Raw genomic sequence first — 21725 nt, forward strand, 5'->3', positions numbered from 1 at the left:
CAATGTACTCACTATTTCTCCTCTGGACGTGTCCAAACCATCCAAGTCTGCTCTCTCTAAATTTGTCTCACACCTCACCGCTGTTCTGTCCCGTGTTATTCTAACATACTTCTCTGCCACTCCAGACCTCCGCACGCAGTACCACACTTCCTCTCTGGGTACTCGGTCATAGGCATTCTCGAGATCTACAAAGACACAATGTAGCTCCTTCTGACCTTCTCCGTACTTTTCCATCGACATCCTCAAGGCAAATAATGCATCTGCGGTACTCTTTCTAGGCAGGAAACCATACTGTTGCTCGCAAACACTCACTTCTGTCCTGAGTCTAGCCTCCACTACTCTTTCCCATAACTTGATTGAGTGGCTCATCCACTTTATTCCTCGATAGTTCCCACAGCTCTGCACATCACCCTTGTTCTTAGAAATGGGCACCAGCACACTTCCACCACATGGTTCTCTGCTCTGCCTTTGTCTTCCTAATCTTCCTCCCCACCACCAGAGTCATCTTACACGCCACCATCCCATGCTGTCTAGCCCCACTCTCCCCTACCACTACCTTACAGTCGGTAAGCTCCTTCAGATGCCATCGTCTGCACAAGATGTAGTCCACCTGCGTGCTTCTACCTCCGCTCTTGTAGGTCACCCTATGTTCCTGCCTCTTCTGGAAAAAAGTGTTCACTCCAGCCATTTGCATCCTTTTTGCCACGTCTACCACCACCTGTCGCTCCAAGTTCCTTTCCTGGATGCCGTACTTACCCATCACTTCTTCATCACCCACTATTTCCTTCACCAACATGTCCATTACAATCTGCACCAATCACGACTCTCTCTCTCTGTCTGGGATGCTCAGAACTACTTCGTCCAGCTCCTTTGCAGAATTTCTCTTTCACCTCTAGGTCACTTCCTACCCGAGGGGCATAGCCACTCATCACATTTTACATAACACCCTCAAGCTGCCCCTAAACTTCTCGCCTTACTGCCTTTCCACCTGGTCTCCTGGACACACAATATATCAACCTTTCTCCTAATCATCATGTCAACCAACTCCCGAGATTTTCCTGTCATAGTCGCAACATTCAGAGTCCCCAAATTCAGTTCTAGGCTCTGTGTTTTCCTCTTCTCTTTCTGCCGAAGAACCCGCTTTCCACCTCTTGTTCGTCTTCGACCCACGGTAGCTGAATTTCCACCCGGCGCTATTCGCGTCACTGATTCCTATTTTTGACATCACAGGGCTTTTGTTTTCCTGATGCACCTTAAGGCACCACCAGCCTGAGGGGGCGTGACTATGCAAATGAGCAGCCGTTGCTTGAATCGACTCTGGTGCTGGGCTTCACAAACTGCACATCACGACACTCGTGTTGTGGGTTGGGAAGAAGACGCGCGTCGCTCCCATTCAAGCGAAAAATATCACTTGTCTTTCCAAACATGGCTTCAAAATGCCCAAAGTGCGACAAGACGGTCTACTTCGGTGAGTTTTCCTCCCGCTTTGTCTGCTTTCCGGCTGTGGAAATGACAAAATTTTAGTGCTACTAGCCAAAATATCGATTGTACAGTATTGACCTTTTTTTTTTTTTTTTTTTTTTCTTTAACCACGTTAGCTTAGCTTAATAGCACAAATAATTGCTGTTTTTGTTTTTCGCTTTTCAATTGAAAAAGCGCCATGTACATTAGACAAACATCCACACAGCTATTAACGTTCACCCAATTTAAGGTTAAGGTTTACATTGACAGCATTCCTGAAAGGGAAAGGGAGTCTCTGTGGGAAAATAGCAATGATTGACAGAGACGAACTTCGGGGAGAAAAGGCTCCACAAAAAGCAAACATTGCAAAAAAAATGTGGTTCTTAAAACATATCAAACATATTTACATACAGTACATACTTGGGACTGCTCAAACGGTCACTGGTGCACTTGTTTGCGTCATTTATTTCCTACCTAAAAAGAACACCAACCATTGATTTTGGACTTTCCTTAAAAGAAACGATTTAAGAGGTTGTACAATCAGGGGTGTCAAACCTGTTTTTGTCTCGGGCCGCATTGTAGTTAGGATTTCCCTCTGAGGGCCATTAGAACAGTGGAAGCATACACATGTTTAATCACCAAATCACATTATTACCATTACACAACAAATTGAGGGATAACTAGTTTTGAAGGCAGAAGACAAACAAAAAAAACAAAAAAAAACATTGAATATGTTGCATATTCAGTGTCGTTCCTTTCCTAAAAAGAAGACAAACTGTTGATGTTGCACTTTCCTGTAAAGAAAAGACTGAAACTGTGATAAATTACTGTCAAAACTGTTACTGTTGCACTCGTCTGCGTTCATTTACTAAAATGAAGACAAACTACTTATGGTGCACTTTATTTAAAAGCGGAGATTTAAGCTGTTACATTTTCTTGTGTAAACTGTTACGCTTGTCTGCATCCTGGATTTCCTAAAATGAAAACAAACTAATGAGTTTTCCTTTTCCTCAAAAGAAAATATTTATAAATGTCATATACTACTGTTCAAACTGTCACACTTCTCTCTAGAGGTGACACAATTAATCGTTTAATCGACAACTAATCAAATCATCCCAACAATCCAAGACTATTTTGATTGTCGATTAATCGTTTAGAGCCATCGTTCCATACAAGTTGTCCAAATCCTCTGATTTCAGCCTTTCTCATAGATTACTGCCATTTTAATTTGTTGTTTTGGTCCACAGAGCAGCTTGGCAGGGAATGAGGGTGACGCTCTTGCCAAGTGTGCAAAAACACCAGATGCCCACATCAAGCAACGTGGGAAGAAAACATGTAAACAAGGATCTTTATCTTTTAATAATAATAAAACAAAAATAATATGATGCTACTGTTAGGATTCAGTCATGCAGATGTAAACAACAAAAATCAGGTTGCCTTTTTAATTTCATGCCTCTAAATCAATTACATAAGCGGCGTGACACAGCTGCTGCTCATCCCGCCCCAAAAAAAAAAAAAAAAAAAAAAAAAAAAAGACACCGGCCCCGGGAATCATACGCAAGACGCGTGGAGCGAGCATTCGTAGGCACAGCCGGCGTTTTATTTTTATGTAAGAGCAAAGTTATTTCTGCTCTGGGTGTGTCCCTGCCCGGCCTGTGTTGATGTGAAGGCGATGGGGAAAACAAGTGCACCCGCATAGCTTTGAGAAGCTTTCGCTACGTTATTTTAGTTGTAGTCATCACATGGGAGGTTCAAGAAAAAAAAATGAAGCCACATGACAAGGCACATGGCAGAAGGGAGTTATCATGGTGACGTTCTGAGGTTTTCAGATGAGTTCAGATTCTGCGGAATCAGCGCATTTTCTCGTCCTCGTCCCACAGTTTGGCCGGAATTGCGCGGGAATGTTTTGACCAAGACGTTGGGGACACATTTTTGTGGGTCAGTGATTTCCCCAACCACTGTGATGAGGGAAACTCTTTCCAAGGGCATCATAGTTGTGTCGACGCTTCGGTACTGACGTGCTAACTCACATGCGTCGAACTCAAGGCCCGGGTGCCAGATCTGGCCCGCCACATCATTTTATGTGGCCCGCAAAAGCAAATCACTACCACTTTGTTTCTTGCGAACATAAAAAAAAAAATTCAAATTGTCTTCACGTTTAATGATGTTGAGATATTGCAAGCATTTTTTGTTTTGTTCCCAATGCCCCTTTTGAAATGAATTGAATAATAGTCAAAGAAGGAAAAACTAGGTAGCCATCAATTCGTTGTGCATATGTAATAATATGAGACGATCATACATTTATACGGGTTCACAGTCATAATAGCCCTCCGAGGGAAACCATAAGTATGATGTGGCCCGACACAAAAAGGAGTTTGACACTCTTGCCAACTTTACCAAGCTGGGGAACTTCACTCCAGTCACTGTTTTACTTTGTCAAAGCCACGGTAGCTGAGAACTCCCACTCCAAGGACATCAAAGTTTAGTCAACTTTGTGCTAACTTTAGCAGGCTGGGCAACCTCGCTCTATTCACTATGTTAATTTACCTAAAAGCAATCAGTTTAGCAAGTTTAGAGTTTACCGACCTTGGTGGAAATGTGGATTCCAAATGGTGGGGGGGGAAACAATTTCCTGTCCCATTTGACTCCAATTGTAATTCCTGTGGTGGTTGGTGGTGAGCTACGCTAGTACACTTCCAGCTGTTGTTGCCATTTATTGATTTGTTGCAGGCGACAAGTCAAAACACTTGACTCCCCTCTTTTAAATCACACAAGAAAAAACTAAATACTGCAGTCTGGCGTGGAAATGTTTTTTAAACGTTCCATTGGTTACTTTTAAAGCAGGTTGCTTTCATTATGGCTAAACACCACTTTCCCCCCCCCACTGCTTTTCAAGTACAACCGTGAGATTAATGGTCAAATAAACGCAGATTATCTCCTTGCATTAGGACGGCCACCGTGCCAGGCGTTGTTATGATGTGGCGCCTCTGCGCCGTCGTGGCCTGACGTTTAAAGCGGCAGAGAAAACACCAAAACGGCATTAATATGGCTAACCTGGGGAACCTCACTCCATTCACTATTAAGTGAGCATGTGGTCAGTCCTGTAGCAGAAAACACAAACAAAATAAAGAGATGCAAAGATGCTAATTTTGCCAATTTGGGGAACTTCACCCCATGTCACTTATTTAATCAGTAGCTGGGAAGGTGAGAAACCACACTCCATTCATTTGACATTCACTTTGTCAAAGCAGAAAAAATAATTCCGCTGCGGGTATACCAAATTTGAAGGGATGGACTGTATTGTAGCTAATTTCACCGATTTAAGGAACCTCACTCCATTCGCTAGATCTTTACGTCAGAGTAGTGTAGTGATAGTAGATGAGAAGTTAGAGCTTTTGCCAACGTGCGAAACTTCACACCAAACACTGTTGTTTTACATCAAAGAGACCAAATGACAATCAATCTGGTTCACGTACGCTAACGTCACCAACCTGGGGAACCTCACTCCATTCAGCATATTGTCATATCGAACCAGTGTAGCGACAGTAACTGCAAATCCTCCCACGACGCAACAAGTTAAACGTGCGCTTAGGTGTTGATGCGCTAGTTTTGCCAAATTGGGGAACCTCACTCTATGCCACAGTCTCGTGCCAGTCAGCCAGTCATGTCGACCGACTCTGCTGGGTGCCTCCTGCTTGACAAACGGTGTCGTCTTTGTGCAGCTAAATGATAATAGAGCTGCTTCTTCTTCTTTGTCTTGTCCTTTGTCTTCATCTTTGTCTTCATCTCCTTCACCACTGTCCTCTTCATCTTCACCTTTTTCTTCTTCTTGTTCCACATCTTCTCCTTTATCCTTGGCTCCCACTGCGCGGTGGTTCGGTAGGCTGTAATGGCTGGCCTTTATTTAAACAAGAGTGTCCCAAAGCGCCTCATGCATTATAATTAGAGACGACATTTCCATTCACACCAGGCTTTTTTTCTTTTCTCCCCGTGGTGGAGTCGCAACGTCCCCACCGCCGAACCGTGCTCTTTCCCACACCTAAATGCCACTTTGACCACACAATATCCTTTTTATCCTCCCGTCAGCGTACCCGGAGTAGCTTTTTTTTCCGCTCGGCTGCTTGAATGCTCCTCGTTTGTTACGTAACGTCCATTTTCTTGAGTCGCTGATTCCCGCACTGCGCCGTTGCGTAACCGCCGCTCAATTCCGGTCCTCTGCCTTTTTGGAGGCGCAAATATGATCCCCGAATGGAGGCGCCATTATGTCGTGGGAGACCCTCTCAATTTCCGACGCAGGTGAAAGCATTTTACCACGCGTCACCTTTCAAGTAACAGCAGAGGCGACACGTCATTGTGTAAAAGCGGCCTAACTACTTTGCTATAAGCGTTAAGGTTTTGATGCGCTAACATTGCCAAGTTAGGGATCCTCACTCCATTCATGATGTCGCTTGATGTCAAAGCAACTTAGTGAAAGTCTGTCCAGGAGCCGACAAACTCCTGCTCCAGGAATATCAAAGTTGAGGGGATGCGTTGATGCGCTCACTTTGCCAAGCTGGGGAACCTCACTCCAGTCACCATCGCTATTGGTTAAAGCTGTCTAGTGTTGCTCAGACCAGTAAAACACCTGCAAAAGAGTTGTTTTTTGTTGTTGTCTTGAACTGGACTTGCTTCGTTTGATTTCTTCAGCCTGTTTTGATAGCAGACTCGTCGGGCCTGAACATATATATTTTTAAAACAAAGTACAACCCCAATGCCAATGAAGTTGGGACGTTGTATGAAACATAAATAAAACGAGAATACAAGGATTTGAAAATTGTGTTCCAAAAAAAGTTGGGACAGGTGGCAAAAAAGACTGAGAAAGTTGAGGAATGCTCATCCAACACGTGTTTGGAACATCCCACAGGTGAACGGGTTCATTGGGAACAGGTGGGTGCCATGATTGGCTAGAAACGGAGCTTCCCTGAATTGCTCAGTCACTCATAAGCAAAGCTGGGGCGAGGTTCACCTCTTTGTGAACAAGTGCGTGAGAAAATAGTCGAACAGTTTAAGGACAATGTTCCTCAACATACAATTGCAAGGAATTTAGGGATTTCATCATTTATGGTCCATAATATCATCAAAAGGTTCAGAGAATCTGGAGAAATCACTGCATGTAAGTGGCAAGGCCGAAAACCAACATTGAATGCCCGTGACCTTCGATCCCTCAGGCGGCACTGCATCAAAAACCGACATCAATGTGTAAAGGATATCACCACGTGGGCTCAGGAACGCTTCAGAAAACCAATGTCAGTAAATACAGTTCGGCGCTACATCCGTAAGTGCAACTTGAAACTCTACTATGCAAAGCAAAAGCCATTCATCAACAACACCCAGAAACGGCGCCGGCTTCTCTGGGCCCTAGCTCATCTCAGATGGACTGATGCAAAGTGGAAGAGTGTTCTGTGGTCCGACGAGTCCGCATTTCAAATTGTTTTTGGAAATTGTGGATGTCGTGTCCTCCGGGCCAAAGAGGAAAAGAACCATCCTGACTGTTATGGATGCAAAGTTCAAAAGCCAGCATCTGTGATGGTATGGGGTTGTGTTAGTGCCAATGGCATGGGTAACTTACACATCTGTGAAGGCACCATTCATGCTGAAAGGTACATACAGGTTTTGGAGAAACATATGCTGCCATCCAAGCAATGTCTTTTTCATGGACGCCCCTGCTTATTTCAGCAAGACAATGTCAAACCACATTCTGCACGTGTTACAACAGCGTGGCTTCAGAGTAAAAGCGTGCGGGTACTCGACTGGCCTGCCTGCAGTCCAGACCAGTCTCCCATTGAAAATGTGTGGCGCATATTATGAAGCGTCAAATACGACAGCGGAGACCCCGGACTGTTGAACAGCTGAAGCTATACATCAAGCAGGAATGGGAAAAAATTCCACCTACAAAACTGCAACAATTAGTGACCTCAGATCCCAAACGTTTATTGAATGTTGTTAAAAGAAAAGGTGATGTAACACAGTGGTAAACATGACCTGGCCCAGCTTTTTTGGAACGTGTTGCAGCCATAAAATTCAAAGTTAATGATTATTTGCTAAAAACAATGAGGTTTATCAGTTTGAACATGATTTGCAAATCATTGTATTCAGTTTTTATTTGTTTAACACAATGTCCCAACTTCATTGGAATTGGGGTTGTAAATGCAAACATTCTGTAAACTTCCCGAGAAGCTGAATATCTCTGAAGCGTGCGTGTAACCGGGAGAAACGAGTCACCGAGGCAGGGCTGCAGTTTTGCCCGGCGGCTTTCTCTGACCAACACAGACAGGATGCGAGTTAACTGCAGCCCATTTACGTCAGACGCAAGAATTCACGAGGTCGGCCTCTTTTATTCGCAGAGCGAGGGTGACGGTGAGGGAGGGGGGTTAGCCCGCGCAGGGAACGTCGCCTTGGCCGAGGCGACAGACGACCTCCAGAGCTGAGTTTTACCGCAAGGTTGTGTCAGCCACTGGGCGACAGAGATAAAGGGCGAGAGAGGTCCCTGTTTTTCAAAAAGCATGTCGTGGCGCTGGGCCCACTGCGCACAGTGACCCAGAAGAAATCGATTGCGCTGTTCCACGCTGTGCTGCTGTTTTTCTTTTTTTAAGCTCACCCAGAACCACAAAATATTTGCTTCTTCCATTTTTGTCAAAGTGTAGCAGCTGGAAATATCCTCCCCTCTGGACCTGAATCAACCTGAAAGAAACTCAGGACTGAGCTGACTCAGGGAAGGCAGATGTATTAAGAGTGTTAACTTTACCAGCACAGGGAAACTCACTCCATTTACTTTTTTTTTTTTTTTTTTTTTGCGTAAGCAGTATAGTAGCTGAAAAGACACCCTTCCTTGGTACCAACAGTTCCAGGGATCCATTCCCAATGTTACTTTTTGTCAAAACAGGGTAGTGACTGTTAGTGTAGTGTAGGAACTGAAAGTTCACTCTTCCTTCGTACCAAAGCTGCAGAGACGCTACATTTGCTCCGTGACTCAATTTTTGCCTCGTCAGTGTAGTAGCTGAAAAAGGTACTAAGATTGCGGAGATGCCGTCAGGCATATTTTGTCAACCTAGGGAACCCGACTCCATTGACGATTGATTGGTTGAATTCTTTATTTCGAACAAGTGTGAAAGTGACAAAAACAACACCAAAACCGACACGATTAAACAAAGTAAAATAAAACTGAAGTTAAATTATACAGATTCGAAAAGGAGTAGGAAAAGTTTGAGAATAGAAACGGTGATTCTAATTTTTGGGATTTCATCACAGTTTATCAGTATACCAAAAACCGTTTCATACCTACTCCCGATTTATCTCCCGAGTTGTTGGGATGCTGAAGTTTTAGAAACATCGTTCAATTTATCACTTCATATTTAGTCAAAGTGACGGCTGCAGTCAGGCAGTAGCAAAACAACTACCGCTCCCTGAATTATAGTTGAAGGAATGGAGAGGTATAAGACGCCAACTTTGCCAACCTGGGGAACCTCACGCCATTCACTTTTTGGCAAAGCAGCCTAGCGACTGTTCAAAGTGGATTCAGACCTTTGTCTAAGCATACAGGTCCTGGGTTTACTCTCCAAGATATTGTAGTTCTTTCTCTCTACGATCTGGACCTGACTCTTCCCGAAAGAACCTCACGCAGGGATGCAGCTGCCCCTTTTTGGCATGAGGAACACGTGACTGAGCAGATGGGTCGCCATGCCAGAGGGTAAATTGAGTCCGGTCAGCCGTCATTTGATGCGACCGATCATAAGGAGGACAAAAGATTATTATTCCGACCGTAGCTCAGCGTGGACTTCCTGTGTCTGTCAAACCCATTAACATCCAAACCCCCACGCCCGAATCGCCACACTCGGATTTATAGATTGTCGGGACATTCCTGCTATGGTGCATTCTGGGATATCCGCTGTGTATAAAAAAAAATAAAAAAATAAATAAATCGGCACCCTGGGGTGTTGTGACTTTCAAGAGGAAGGGCGACCCCTTTTGTCTGACTCGGTTCAGCCCGAAAAAATCAACTGCAATTAAATCATAGAGTTACAGGCTATTCCACCCCCGCCCACTCCTCTTCCTCAATGTTCTGTCCAATTCTTGGAAGTCACAGTTTTCCTCCTTGAAGTCTGAAACTTGACGTAGGATGAAATGGAATCCGTCGCTCCACATCTTCACGGCGACGGGACTTGAGATCTGCAAGTCAGATCCAGGGGTTCGAGCGAACACCTTAAGCCGGAGACTTGAGCTGCCCCAGTCGCGTTAGTTCACTGGAAAATGTGGAAGGATTTTGACTGGAAGTCTTTACAAGTAAAAACATGGTATTCTGTTGAATATCACATGGCTAATTTGCTTAGGAACTTGAAGCAACCCTGAATTTGTTTAATTTCCTGCATTGTGATGACGATTTTACAATTTTTTGTTTAAGGCTTTTCAAACGGCAAGAAGAAGCTTGTCAGTACTTTCTTCGGGGATTAAGGATGAGGCTAAATTACGAAGCTTTGTTGCCTAGCGAGGCGTCGAAATCACCATTTTGAGGGATTCACGATGAAAAAGGGCTCGTTAATTTCCAATGGGGAAAATCTGTTTGAAATTGGAGTAACTGCGTTTGTTTTGAGTCTAGTGAGTGTAGTTGTTGAATTTGATTGGAAACGGACCAAAATTGTGTGTTAGCTTGACATTCCGACCCAGTTGACCTTCAACTGAAATGCTGCTTACAGTCACGCAGGTATCATCCGTACTGCTCGGTTTCATGTGTATCCTCATAACACAGAATCATGTTCACTTCAATGTACAGTATATGCAGTGTAAAATAGATGCGCTAAATGGAATATAGAGGGGCTCCTCAGTTTACGATTGAGTTTCGCTCCTCCAGTGGCGACCATAACGAAATTTGTATGTTAGCGATTGGGTTGGGGGGACACAAGGTGTCGGGCCATTCTCTTCGCTCCAGTCCTGTGGAGGTAGTAATGTGCATTACAAAGGTGCCAATTGTCTCACTAGACAGTAGTCGTCACGATTACAGTAAATATTTGTATGAAGAACACTTTTAGACGGTAAATACAAAACAATCTAATGAAAAACAGGGAGTTGAGAGGTAATTGTAACCAAGGACCCCCAGTCGGGAATATGTTGTTCATGCGTTGTTACGGTAACCGTCCAGATGAATCCTTGACATCTCATTCCCGGGGATAATGAGTATTGCAATTCGGCCTCACTGGGGGTGGGTGGGTGTGTTATAAACATCATCTAGGCCACACACACGCTGAGCCACCTCCCCCCACTCGCAACCCTACACGCCACACTCACAATAACAACAACAGTGAGCTGTTAAATGGACACTTAATTTTTTTACGATGCACTTTTCATTCACTGAAGTGCACCCGAGCAAAAGCTGGCCCGCAGGCAGGTGGGTCTATTTTTAGAACAGAAAGAGCGGTGTCGGGATGTTGACGGGTGTCCTCGGATTTGCGAGGCGATAAATCAAAACGCTTCCCAGAGCCAGTTTAAACGCTCGGGACTGTTGGTTGACACCTCGCCGTTGCGTCACGACACACAAATGGTGAAAGTCGCACAAAGGCAACGTTTGAGCACCTCCTCCTCCAAGAGACGCCAAACTGTAAACCGTAATTTTGTTTTAGGCAATATCTTGAGGCCACCCAGAAAAAACCCACGCAAGCGCAGAAAGAAGATGCAAAGGAGATTCAAACCTCCAAACCTTAGAACTGTAAGGCAGACATTCTAACCACTCGTGCGCTGTGCTGGCCGTGAAAAGATGTTAAAACAATAAAACATTGACTGAAGGGATGACTGTTTGCCTAAATTCCCTTGTTCGATGATGTGGAAAATGAACAACCAATGCATTGGTTTGAGGAATAGTATTATAGTGTACAGTAATATCAATTATAATATCATCTCTGAGTGTTCTGAAATCCTTTCTTTCTAAAATTTTGTTCAAACCATCATGTCATTAACCCGTAGTTATGCTAGTTATCACAGCATACATGGGGAGTCTGCTACCTGTTTTCCGGGTTTGGTCATGTTACGTTCTTAACGCAAGCGGGAGAGCAGTTATGACGTTAATTTCAGTCGACAGCAGAGGGTGTAACATGTAAAACATAACATGCACTTAAAAAACGTGGTTCCCTAATTACAATGCTTGTTTTTTAGTTGCTAGTCACTGACTGTCGTTTGTCCACTCCCGTTGTTCAGTTCTGTCCGGTTCAGTCGTGTCGCTCGGTGAGCGGCTGGCTTAAGGGGCTCCCGAAAGCAAACGACGGTGCGAAAAAGCAGCTTGTCAATGGCAGGGCTAGCTAGTCGGCGGCTAATATTACCGGCTAATGTTAGCAGTTGAACTGCACTCCGTGGACTTCAGCATTTCTGACTTTCCTGTTTTTGCTTTGGTTACTCTCATGAAAACGATTTCCTCGCCAGAATTTGACGGGATATTTGTCGGTGGGGGGGGTCTTTTGTAGGAAGTCAACTCCAGTATCCGGTTATTAGTGTCCCACCGTGATAAGAGAAGGCCTTTCCTCTGTGGCCCCCGCACGGTTCCTTGGGGCACCATTGTGTGCGAACAGACTTATTATTGGAACGAGTATTATTAGGTTCCTTGGCGGAGGGGGTGGGGGGGGGGTCTGTCTGGAAGTGCAAAAAGAATGGGGGGCTGAAAAACCTGACTTGGGGGGGGGGGGGGGGGGGGGGGGGAGGAAAAAAATAACGAATAGCCGAATACATTGCTTTTCTTAACCTAAACAAAATTATCTCCCAAAAGAACAGGACATTTTTACTTGGTAAGATTTCTGAAAACAAGTGAACATGGCTAGCCTCAAAAACCCAAATGATGTCCTAAAACCTGTGTGTATCTATATTATATACCCACAGAACCGTCGCAGAAAAATTAAGCAATTAAGGTACGGTAATGCCCTCGCATGTGGGCAAGGGAGCCCACTGTCGCAGACGCCCTCTCAGCTGTGTATTGAACGGGACAAAGAGTCAAATGCACAAATATGAAACACTCGCAAGGCTCTTCTGTGGACCACAGCTCGCACCCAGATGCTCACATGCGCGCAGACGAACCGAGTCCACCTCCTCACATCACTCACTCAGTTTGTCTGTGAATGTTCGCTTTAGCGTGTTTCATGTTTTTATGCAATATGGTGCTAAAAATGGTGCAAGCAAGTGAAGTGTTATGCAAAAAAATGGAATTAAAATTTAATCGTCGTTGCAGGTTAGATTTTGTAGCGTGAGGTAGGTCGTCTGAGGCAGGATGGGTGAACTGTAAAATGAGGGGGGCGGCGGGAGTGGGAGGGTCACACAAAGGATCTAGGTTAGACTTGGGGGAGGGGGCAATAGGGAAGAAGGGGGCGCCGCCCCTTTTCCAGCAGGACTGGGACCACGCAGCTGTGTGTCTGTCCCTTGATGACATCATTGCAGCATCCTGTCTAGTTCACAGGCATTCCCAGTCATCACTGGCTTGGCCTGATGACAGGATTGGAGCACAAATTAATCATTCTTCTGCCATAGAACAAAGAAAGGCCCTTGTTGACTCATTTTTGTGCATGTGTGTGTGCGCGTGTCTTGTTTTGTGTGTCTCCCCCCCAGCCGAGAAGGTGTCGTCACTGGGCAAGGACTGGCACAAGTTGTGCCTGAAGTGCGACCGATGCAACAAGCTGCTGAACGCCGGCGGCCACGCTGAGGTCAGTACGACGCCATTTTGGGGACGAAGACACAACACAACCGGGCTCTTAAACAGCGGAGTTGGCACCAGCGGGTAGCTGGGGATTCCAAGCATCGCAAACCAATACCATGCGAGCGACGTATAACTAGGGCTGGCCGATTTAATCGATTTTATTGATTTACTAATGCGCGCTGCTTACTCTAACAGCTCGGCTGTGAATTGAGAGGAGCTAATTTGCGGACAGTGTCAAGAAAAAGCAAGTGTGTCGGGTGTTAAATGTTGCCGAGCTCTGTCTCGGCATTATGATAACACTGGAAAAACGGGTAATGTAAAAGAGGTTCACGGCTACCATCTAGAGGACCGGTGGGCAAAGTATGGCCATTTGTATACAGCCCTAAGTGCGAAAATGAAAATCTGTTATTGTCGTACAATAAAAACACTTCATAATTCCATATCTAACAATTTTTTATTTATTTTTTTGAAGTATTTGGTCATTAAATATAGTTATATAATTTCATAAATGTAAAAATGAGGATCTCGTAACATTATCGGGTCAGAACTGTAACATTTATACAGAGAATTCTGTGAAAACAGGATATTTCTGCAACTTTGTGCACTTTCACCCAGCGACACCGCATTGCTTGCAGAATACCTTTACACGCTGGCAACGCTTCGTTTTCTTGCTGCCCTCAGTCTCCTCTCATCTAAATTTAGAGAGGAGCTCCTCGTTGTCCATTGCCGTTTGTCCGCGAAACCCGTCGCGACCTGTGTGTTCAATGCTGCGTGGTTTTCACAGTTTTCCGCTGTGAACCGCATCGGAATGTGTCACTGGTTTGTGAACGTAACCTTCCCCCACTGTGCGGCGAGGACGACGGGATCTCGGCGTCGAAAGCAATTTCCCTGACAGACCTCAAAAGCATGCTGCTGTTTAATCAGTACTGTAGTCCCACCCGGCACCCCCTGCTTCCATCCTCTGCGGACATAATCCAAATACAGACTTTGATAGAGAAGAGAGGGGGAAAAAAATATCCGCCTGGATGAGTTTGGTGTGGAAGAAATTGAGAGCCATCAAACAGACGAGAACGGAGAAAGAGTAAAATCCTAGCTGATTTGGGAACTAGGAATTTTTTCTCTGGAGAACATAACTGCAACTCTTCGCGCCTATTTGTGTATTTTTGTATACTTTCTGGAATCCAAAGATGGCACCCAAACGCCCTGCAAAATACATTTGTATATATTACTCGATCAGTCACTTGGATAATCGGTAGAATCATTGAAAAGACTAACTTCTAAAGATATTCTGTAGCTGTGGCCCTACACTCCGGGCCGGTCGTCATGGTAACGAAAACCGTACTCGTCATTGGCCTGCGGTCTCACGAGCCAAACAGCGTTGCGGTCGGTTCTGACGACAACAGCACAAGATGCGATTAATCCACAATCGGTTCCTTTCAGTCGACAGACGTCCTAACTACCAGTAAATCAATTATTATGGTATGCCTGTCACAAGTTCTCACTGGACTACCGTGGAGACATCACGACATGTCTGCTCATTGGTTCTCTTTGATGTGATAAATGATGGTCTGGATTTTTACAATTCTACTAATGACTTTCTCAGGACATCGCACACACACACACGCACACACGGCTTCCTTTGTGGCGCAAGTCTGCTGCTGCCTCTCGTTATATCCATCACCACTGCAGCCCACTCGGTTCCCAGTAGTCAGCTTCCCACACTGACGTCCACATTTTCTCCAGCTAATCTTCTTTTCTCGAAGGTCGTCGCTTTTAAACCGAAATACAGGTGTAGTAGGAGTTTTGTAGGGATAGTTCTTGGACCCTGCTGATGCGAACTCGCCTGCTAGGGAATTTTGCACGACATCCTACCTGAAAGTATCCGCTGAAAAACACACCGATTCGCACCTGTCTGTGTATTTTTGTGCGACACCCTAAGATGGCGCCCAAACACTCAAAACGCTCCTGCGGTTACAGAAAGAGCCCAAAAACACGTAGCGAGGTGCGAATAGGCAAGTTTTTCAGCCAGTAGTTCTTAGTTTAAGTTACACAGGAAATGGTGAATTGTGATGCCGCACTCTTAGAACGGTAGCATTTTGAGACTCTCTTTCAAATGTTGGCCCCGTGGTCCCCCATTGTTGTTTTTCTTATGAGGTAATATTTAAAGAAAGCAAAATAAAAAAAATATATATATATATATATATATATATTTTAATGAACCAATTTTGGGGTGAGAAAACAACTAATTTTATACACCAAACCTTACAGGATGATTTTAAAAAATTGTCCAAAATAAGAATGTCAAGAAATTTGAAAATCTAGAGCCATGTATTATCATTGTTAATATAAATGCCAGGTGGGCCATAGTTTGCCCACCGGTGGTCTCGACTGTCACGAAATTGAATGAGGTCATGTGGCCCAAGCAGAGAGCATTGTGGGTAGCACCTTGCCAGAGCGCGACACCACCGCCACTTTCCCCTCATCTATGGTCATTGAGCTCCGGACCAGCGGTAACCCCCCCACCCTCCGTGTCACATTCTCCCGTGAGCGACCGCCGCATTCCCAGCATGCAACAGGCCATCAGGGGGGTCAAGTGGAAACAGTCACTTGACATGTTATACTGTTTTGTGTTGGGTGGACCGGCAGCGATGACATCATCAGGCAGCCGTCAGATGGAAAAGTGTGTCCCTTTTTGGAAAGAGTCGCTTTTTCCTACGAGGGGACATTTAGTTATTTATAAAATAGCTTGTGTTGCAGCCAGGACCGAGATTTAGAACGATTATTTCATGTTTTTAGTACAGTGGACCCATGCTATAGCCAATTTTCCTAAATAATTGACGCTCCCTAAAAGTGATTATAATTGCATATATTCATAGTTTACAGCAAAAATCGAACACACACTATGATTCCAAAACACTTTAATAACATTTGAAACACGCACAAATATCTTCAAACCTTGCTGTACCCTTACAAATACAGTAAACGGCTTACAGCTTAGCACGCAGATACACGTAGCAGTTCGCGCTAGAATGGCCAACGCTTCGGTGTTTACTGCCCCAAAACCGCTGGATCAACACGGTGGGTGGCGGTAGATCCAGCAAGTTTAGCGATGTTCCGCTGAGCTGTTGTTGTTTTGATGCCATGTTTAGTCCTAGTTTGCCAAAGCAGTCATTAGCGTCGTCTTAAGTCTAACACGGCTGCTCTTATCTTTGTGATTAGATGAGCGGCCTTCTGCCTTTCGAAGTTTGGTTGAGCCTGATGTTTTTTTGGGGGGGGGGTTTTGGGCGTGGTTACTGGTTACGACCGACGGTAACCATTTGTTGTTTGAACTGCTGTTGGCCGCAACTCACGCCCAGACAGTCACGCCACCCCACCAGGCTCCGCCTCTTAAAGGCAGATACCTAACATGTTCTACAATAAGTAGTATTTTCTATACACCTTATACTTGCAATTAATTTTGTGTTCAATTATGTATAAAATGCGCTACATTTAAATGTTTAAAAATATGTTTCTATACGGTGTCAATCGCAGGTTTTCACCCATGATGGGTCACAACGCATCCGCACAGTAACGGAAGTTCATTGTGATGTCTTTTTATCTCCACTGCATCACATTCTGTCTTCTCTCAGCATGACGGAAGACCCTACTGCCACAAGCCGTGCTACGCCGCCCTCTTTGGGCCTAAAGGTGCAGTACACAATGTCATTTTTTTTGTTTTAATCCTTCACGAAACGACGCATTCTAGCAACCTTTTGAATGTTTGCAGGCGTGAACATCGGCGGCGCTGGCTCCTACGTGTACGACGCGCCGGCCAATAACAACGTGTCACCCGCCTGCGGGGACAGCGCCCCCATGCAGGCCGAGGAGAAGAAGACGTTCGCTGCCAAGCCGCCGTCTAAAGGTATTGAGAGAGGTTTTTTGTTTTTTCGGTGCATCTTAGCACAAAGTCATCAGCCACTGGCCTGTAGTATCGAAGTATATCTGAGTTTGAATTTCTAGCACTGATATATATATATTTTTTTAGCTTCAAAATCAAACTCGGAATGTTAAAAATCATCATTTCTAGCTTGTTTTTTTTATCCAGATTTTTTTACTCATTAAGAAAAAATTGTAGTAAAAAAAAATTCTTAATATATTCAGTGTTTAAAAATCTTTAAATTCAAATTAAAACTGAAGTAAACAAATGGAAGGGTTTTTTTGTTTTTTTTACATTTTTAAAATCTCAGACAAAAAATAAATGTGCTTCACTTTTTTTTATTATAACTTTAATTTTGATGCAAAAAAATGTCTTTTCAGATTCAGAGGGCACAGATAGATTTCCATTCTAGAGACCAGCGGCTGATGGCTCGGTGCTAAAATGAACCAATTGTGCCGGGCTCTTATATAAGGGTTCCCACGACTACTGAGGCAGTTAAACGACTTTGCACGCATTATGTTACGTTTGGGCTCACAGCTCTTTGGCACCACCAGCAGGTCGGACGACAACACTGCAGCAGTAAAGATAATGATCTCGTGTGCCAACTTGTGTGCTCATTTGATTTTTAATTGGGAAAGATGAGCCACGTCATTCGTAGGAATGGTTTAAAAAAAAAAAAAAAAAAAAGTTAAATGTCGCTGTAAACTATTCAAAAGTTGATTTTAATAAAATTATTCATTTTCATGTTGTGACGATATTTATACTAAGTATTTCATAAACATCTCCACTTATGTTACTATTATATATTTATTTTATTAACAATACGTAAACTGAGCAAATATATGCTTAAATATACTGTAAGTTAAAAATTTCTATGTAAAATTCTCAATTTTACTGTTATTTTTGTTTATCCACTTTGGCATTTAAAATGAATTTACATATTTAATGAGACAAAGGAATCTAAAAATGAGTAAATGCATATTAACCCATTTAGGCTACATAAATACAATTGAGTTCATTTTTAACAATTCCTTTAGTCATAATTATTTAACCAATTATTTAATAAAATTAAATGTAAATTATACAAATGTATTTATTCATTGTTTTTATTCACAAAACAATTTACCAAGTATTTAATGAAATAGATGACTAAAAAGTCATAAAATGAATAAATATACTTTAACTCACCAATTATATGGAATAACCTGTCTACATGAAAGCAACAAATATTACAGCACTCTTGGTAATTTAAATGCTCGGTGCCCCAGATTCAAGAAGAGAGCGTACTGTACGTTATTAACTTATATTTAAAGGGTTAAAAATGATGTTTGCTGATTCCCCTAGCTTGTAATGCAGAGAATACTTCTGCCTTTGTTGTTGCCATGGAAACACCGCCCGCTGAAGTGACTTCAAATACTGCCGAGCCAACGCAAACACCTGATGTGTGAACGTTTTTAACAACGTTGTGTGTCTGCGTGTACAGCTGGCGGCGTCACCACTTTTTCCGGCGAGGCCAACTTGTGTCCCAGATGTAACAAGAAGGTGTACTTCGGTGAGTAAGTCCTGGCTGTCGGTTAGGCGCTTCATTGAGACGGCAATCAAGTCACAGACAATACAAATGGCATTGTGAATGTGTTAGTACAACTAAACAACACGAGTACATTGCTGCCTTCACTTACGATCTTAATTTGTTCCGTGACCACGCTTGGAACTGGAAAAACACTCAAATGATTGTTCCCCATTGAATTGAGCGGAAAGGCCATTCATCCATTCCGTCACCACCAAAATACATCGACAAAAACTTTTGTTCATGTGTTTTTAATGAGAAAAATATCACTCTACAGTATAGTACTTTATAAAAACATCCAGCAATAACAATGAAATTGTGTAAAGAATTCCAGTTTTTGCATCATGATTTCATCCTTTAATTAAATAGCCCTCCTATTAGTCTGCACGCCTTGGCCACCAGGAGGCAGACTGATATTATACACTTAGATTTGACAGTGTAACACTAAGGGTTACCGAGACTAAGCTGTAGTAAGATTAGTTTTTTTTTTTTTTTTTTTGCAGAGGATAAAGAATATATGCCTGTGAATACTGTTATCTTGTCTGCCTTCATGTGTTGCTGCACTGTTTGTCAAATATCCGTGGCTTAAAATGTTAAATTTAGTGGTGACTCCACTCACCTTGATTATTTTTTGCGATCTCAGACTTTCATCGTCATTAGCGTTGTGTTGTGTTGTTCTTATGTTGCGTGTGTAGCCGAGAAGGTGACGTCGCTGGGCAAAGACTGGCATCGCCCCTGCCTGCGCTGCGAGCGGTGCAGCAAGACTTTGTCTGCTGGCGGCCACGCGGAGGTAACCACTGGCTACATTACAGCTAAAAAATAAATAATAAATAAATAGGACGGCAATCTCTTCACTTGCCCAGTTTCACTATTCCACGTCTACCCCAAGGGCGCATTCCCTCCATTTTCATTGCTACGCTGGCGCTAAAACTTAGCTGCTTTCAACACTACGCTACCACAACGACTTAGCCACGTTGGTTGCTATGACCAAGCCACTTCGGCGGTAGCATAATGATGGCTAAGTCAAAGCGGTAGCTTACCGCTGCTTTCGTCAATTTGTTACTGCTACAAATTAGCTACTTTTGTCGCAGTGCTCGCTGTGCAACTTAGCCACATTTGTTGCGACGCTGCTGCTACAATTTAGCCGTTTGTATCACTACGCTATACGCATGACTTAGCTGCTTTCGTCGATATGCTGCCGTTAAATCTTAGCTGCTTTCATTGCCACACTGTTACAGTTTAGTTGCTTTTATCAGTCGACTAACACTACAATTCAGCCACTTTTGCTGCTATTGTCGCTATCAGACTTTCATATCTATGAGCCTTATGCTGCTTCACCAAGTCTACATATTGTTTTGTGGTCATTTTCCAGCACGACGGCCAGCCTTACTGCCACAAGCCATGCTACGCCGTCCTCTTCGGGCCCAAAGGTAACCGCTAGGGGGCGCCATTGACCCGGCGTATATCAACTGCACCGCAACCTGAATGTCATACACTAACAGACATCAACTCACACTACACGAGGGGTGGGCAAACGTTTGTGCGCAAGGCCCAGATTAGATTTTTAAAAACAACAGGTGGGCTAGTTTATTCGCAGATTGAGTTTTAAAAATGTGCATGTAAAATAGGTACAATAATTAAATAATAATCATTGCATTTTCTTGATTGCATTATTTACTGAATATTTTATGTAATTATAGTCACCCAATTGTTTTATCAAAAAAATCTGTGTATGTAAAATTATTTTCAGTCAGAATATATATATATATATAATTGTTACATAAAAATATATTCAAGAATTAATTCATTTTAAATACAATTTAATGATTACATTTTTTAAAATTGTACTTAACTTTTTAATAAAATTATTACATTATATTATTACAATACGCGGGACAATAAGTGTGCCCTAGTGCCGTATTTTGCCCCCACCCCTCTTGCCGTTATGCAAACGAGCCTCCCCCAACTCCTGCCCCTTTGTGCTTTTTCCTTCTCCAGGCGTCAACACGGGCGGCGTGGGCAGCTACATCTACGAGCCTGCCCAGTGACCCGGCCTTCCTCCCTCCCGCCGAGACCCCACCCCCCACACTCCCAACCCATCCGTCGCCACTTTCTCCTGCCATCTTGTTCCTTTTGAAAAATTCTGACCTGTTCCGAGTAGCTGTTTTGCCAGAATTAACCCCCCCCACCCCACACACACACACAAGTTAACAGTTTCTCATGACCAACTTGTATTGCACAGCCATTCATTCCCAAAAAAAAAAAAAAATTCCAGTGGTTTTGGGGACAAAAAAAGGGGAGATTTTTTTCAAGGTCATATTTAATAGTTTTGACAGCCTGACAACATGAAAAAGTTGACTGTTACAGCACGGTGTGATCTAGTGGCCAGCAATTCTGCCTCACACTTCTAAGGTTCAACTCCCCTTTGTGGAGTTTGCATGTTCTATCTGTGCCACATTCCAAAAGTCAGCTGGGATACGCTACAGTTCACCCTAAAGGAAAAAAAAAAAAAAAAAAAGTATTCCTGTCATTTCAAGACGTTAAGAAAAAATAAAGCTGTTTGACGACAAAGTGTTCTGTTAGCGTAGCTTGTAGAGACACTGCATTGTGTGTGCTATTGTTAGTTTAGCATTGTATCTGAGACACACTCGCTATACGGCAGAAACATGTTTTATTAATATTCATGGTAGTCTTCATCTGTTTTAGGCAGATTGCGATGTCTGTTGTATAAAAGATGCAATAAAATCATCACTACATGCACCATGTGATGTCTGCTTCAACATTGAAAGCGTTACAAATTTCTTTATTTTCATGTTTTAAATTAGATTTTTTAACTAAATTTAATGCATTTTCAAAGGAGAAAAGTAGTTTGCTCCTTTTAAAATTGTACATTTTAGTGTTTATTTATAAAAGTTATTACATAATGCATAGTTTCTTTTCCATTAAATTTTTCTACATTGTTTATATTACATTTAAAACTTTTTTCTATCAATTATTTTTTGTTCAAAATTGTTGATCAAAACGTATTTTTTTGCTCCTTACATTATTAAATCTGTTTCTAAATCTACAACTAATAAAAA

The 21725-nt window shown here is 43.1% G+C and overlaps 1 protein-coding gene across 1 annotated transcript; it reads left to right on the forward strand.

The window, feature by feature from the left end:
• The first annotated feature begins 1328 nt into the window (after positions 1 to 1328).
• Positions 1329 to 21427, forward strand: crip2 (cysteine-rich protein 2). Its single transcript, XM_061695721.1, has 8 exons — positions 1329 to 1468; positions 13075 to 13169; positions 16792 to 16849; positions 16929 to 17063; positions 18562 to 18630; positions 19341 to 19435; positions 20018 to 20075; positions 20644 to 21427. Exons 1-8 carry the CDS (start codon positions 1426 to 1428, stop codon positions 20691 to 20693), a joined length of 603 nt encoding a protein of 200 aa, XP_061551705.1. The 5' UTR covers positions 1329 to 1425; the 3' UTR covers positions 20694 to 21427.
• Positions 21428 to 21725: the final 298 nt, after the last annotated feature.

The sequence above is a fragment of the Phycodurus eques genome, chromosome 14 (genome assembly GCF_024500275.1).
Source record: "Phycodurus eques isolate BA_2022a chromosome 14, UOR_Pequ_1.1, whole genome shotgun sequence".
NCBI classification, from domain to species: domain Eukaryota; kingdom Metazoa; phylum Chordata; class Actinopteri; order Syngnathiformes; family Syngnathidae; genus Phycodurus; species Phycodurus eques.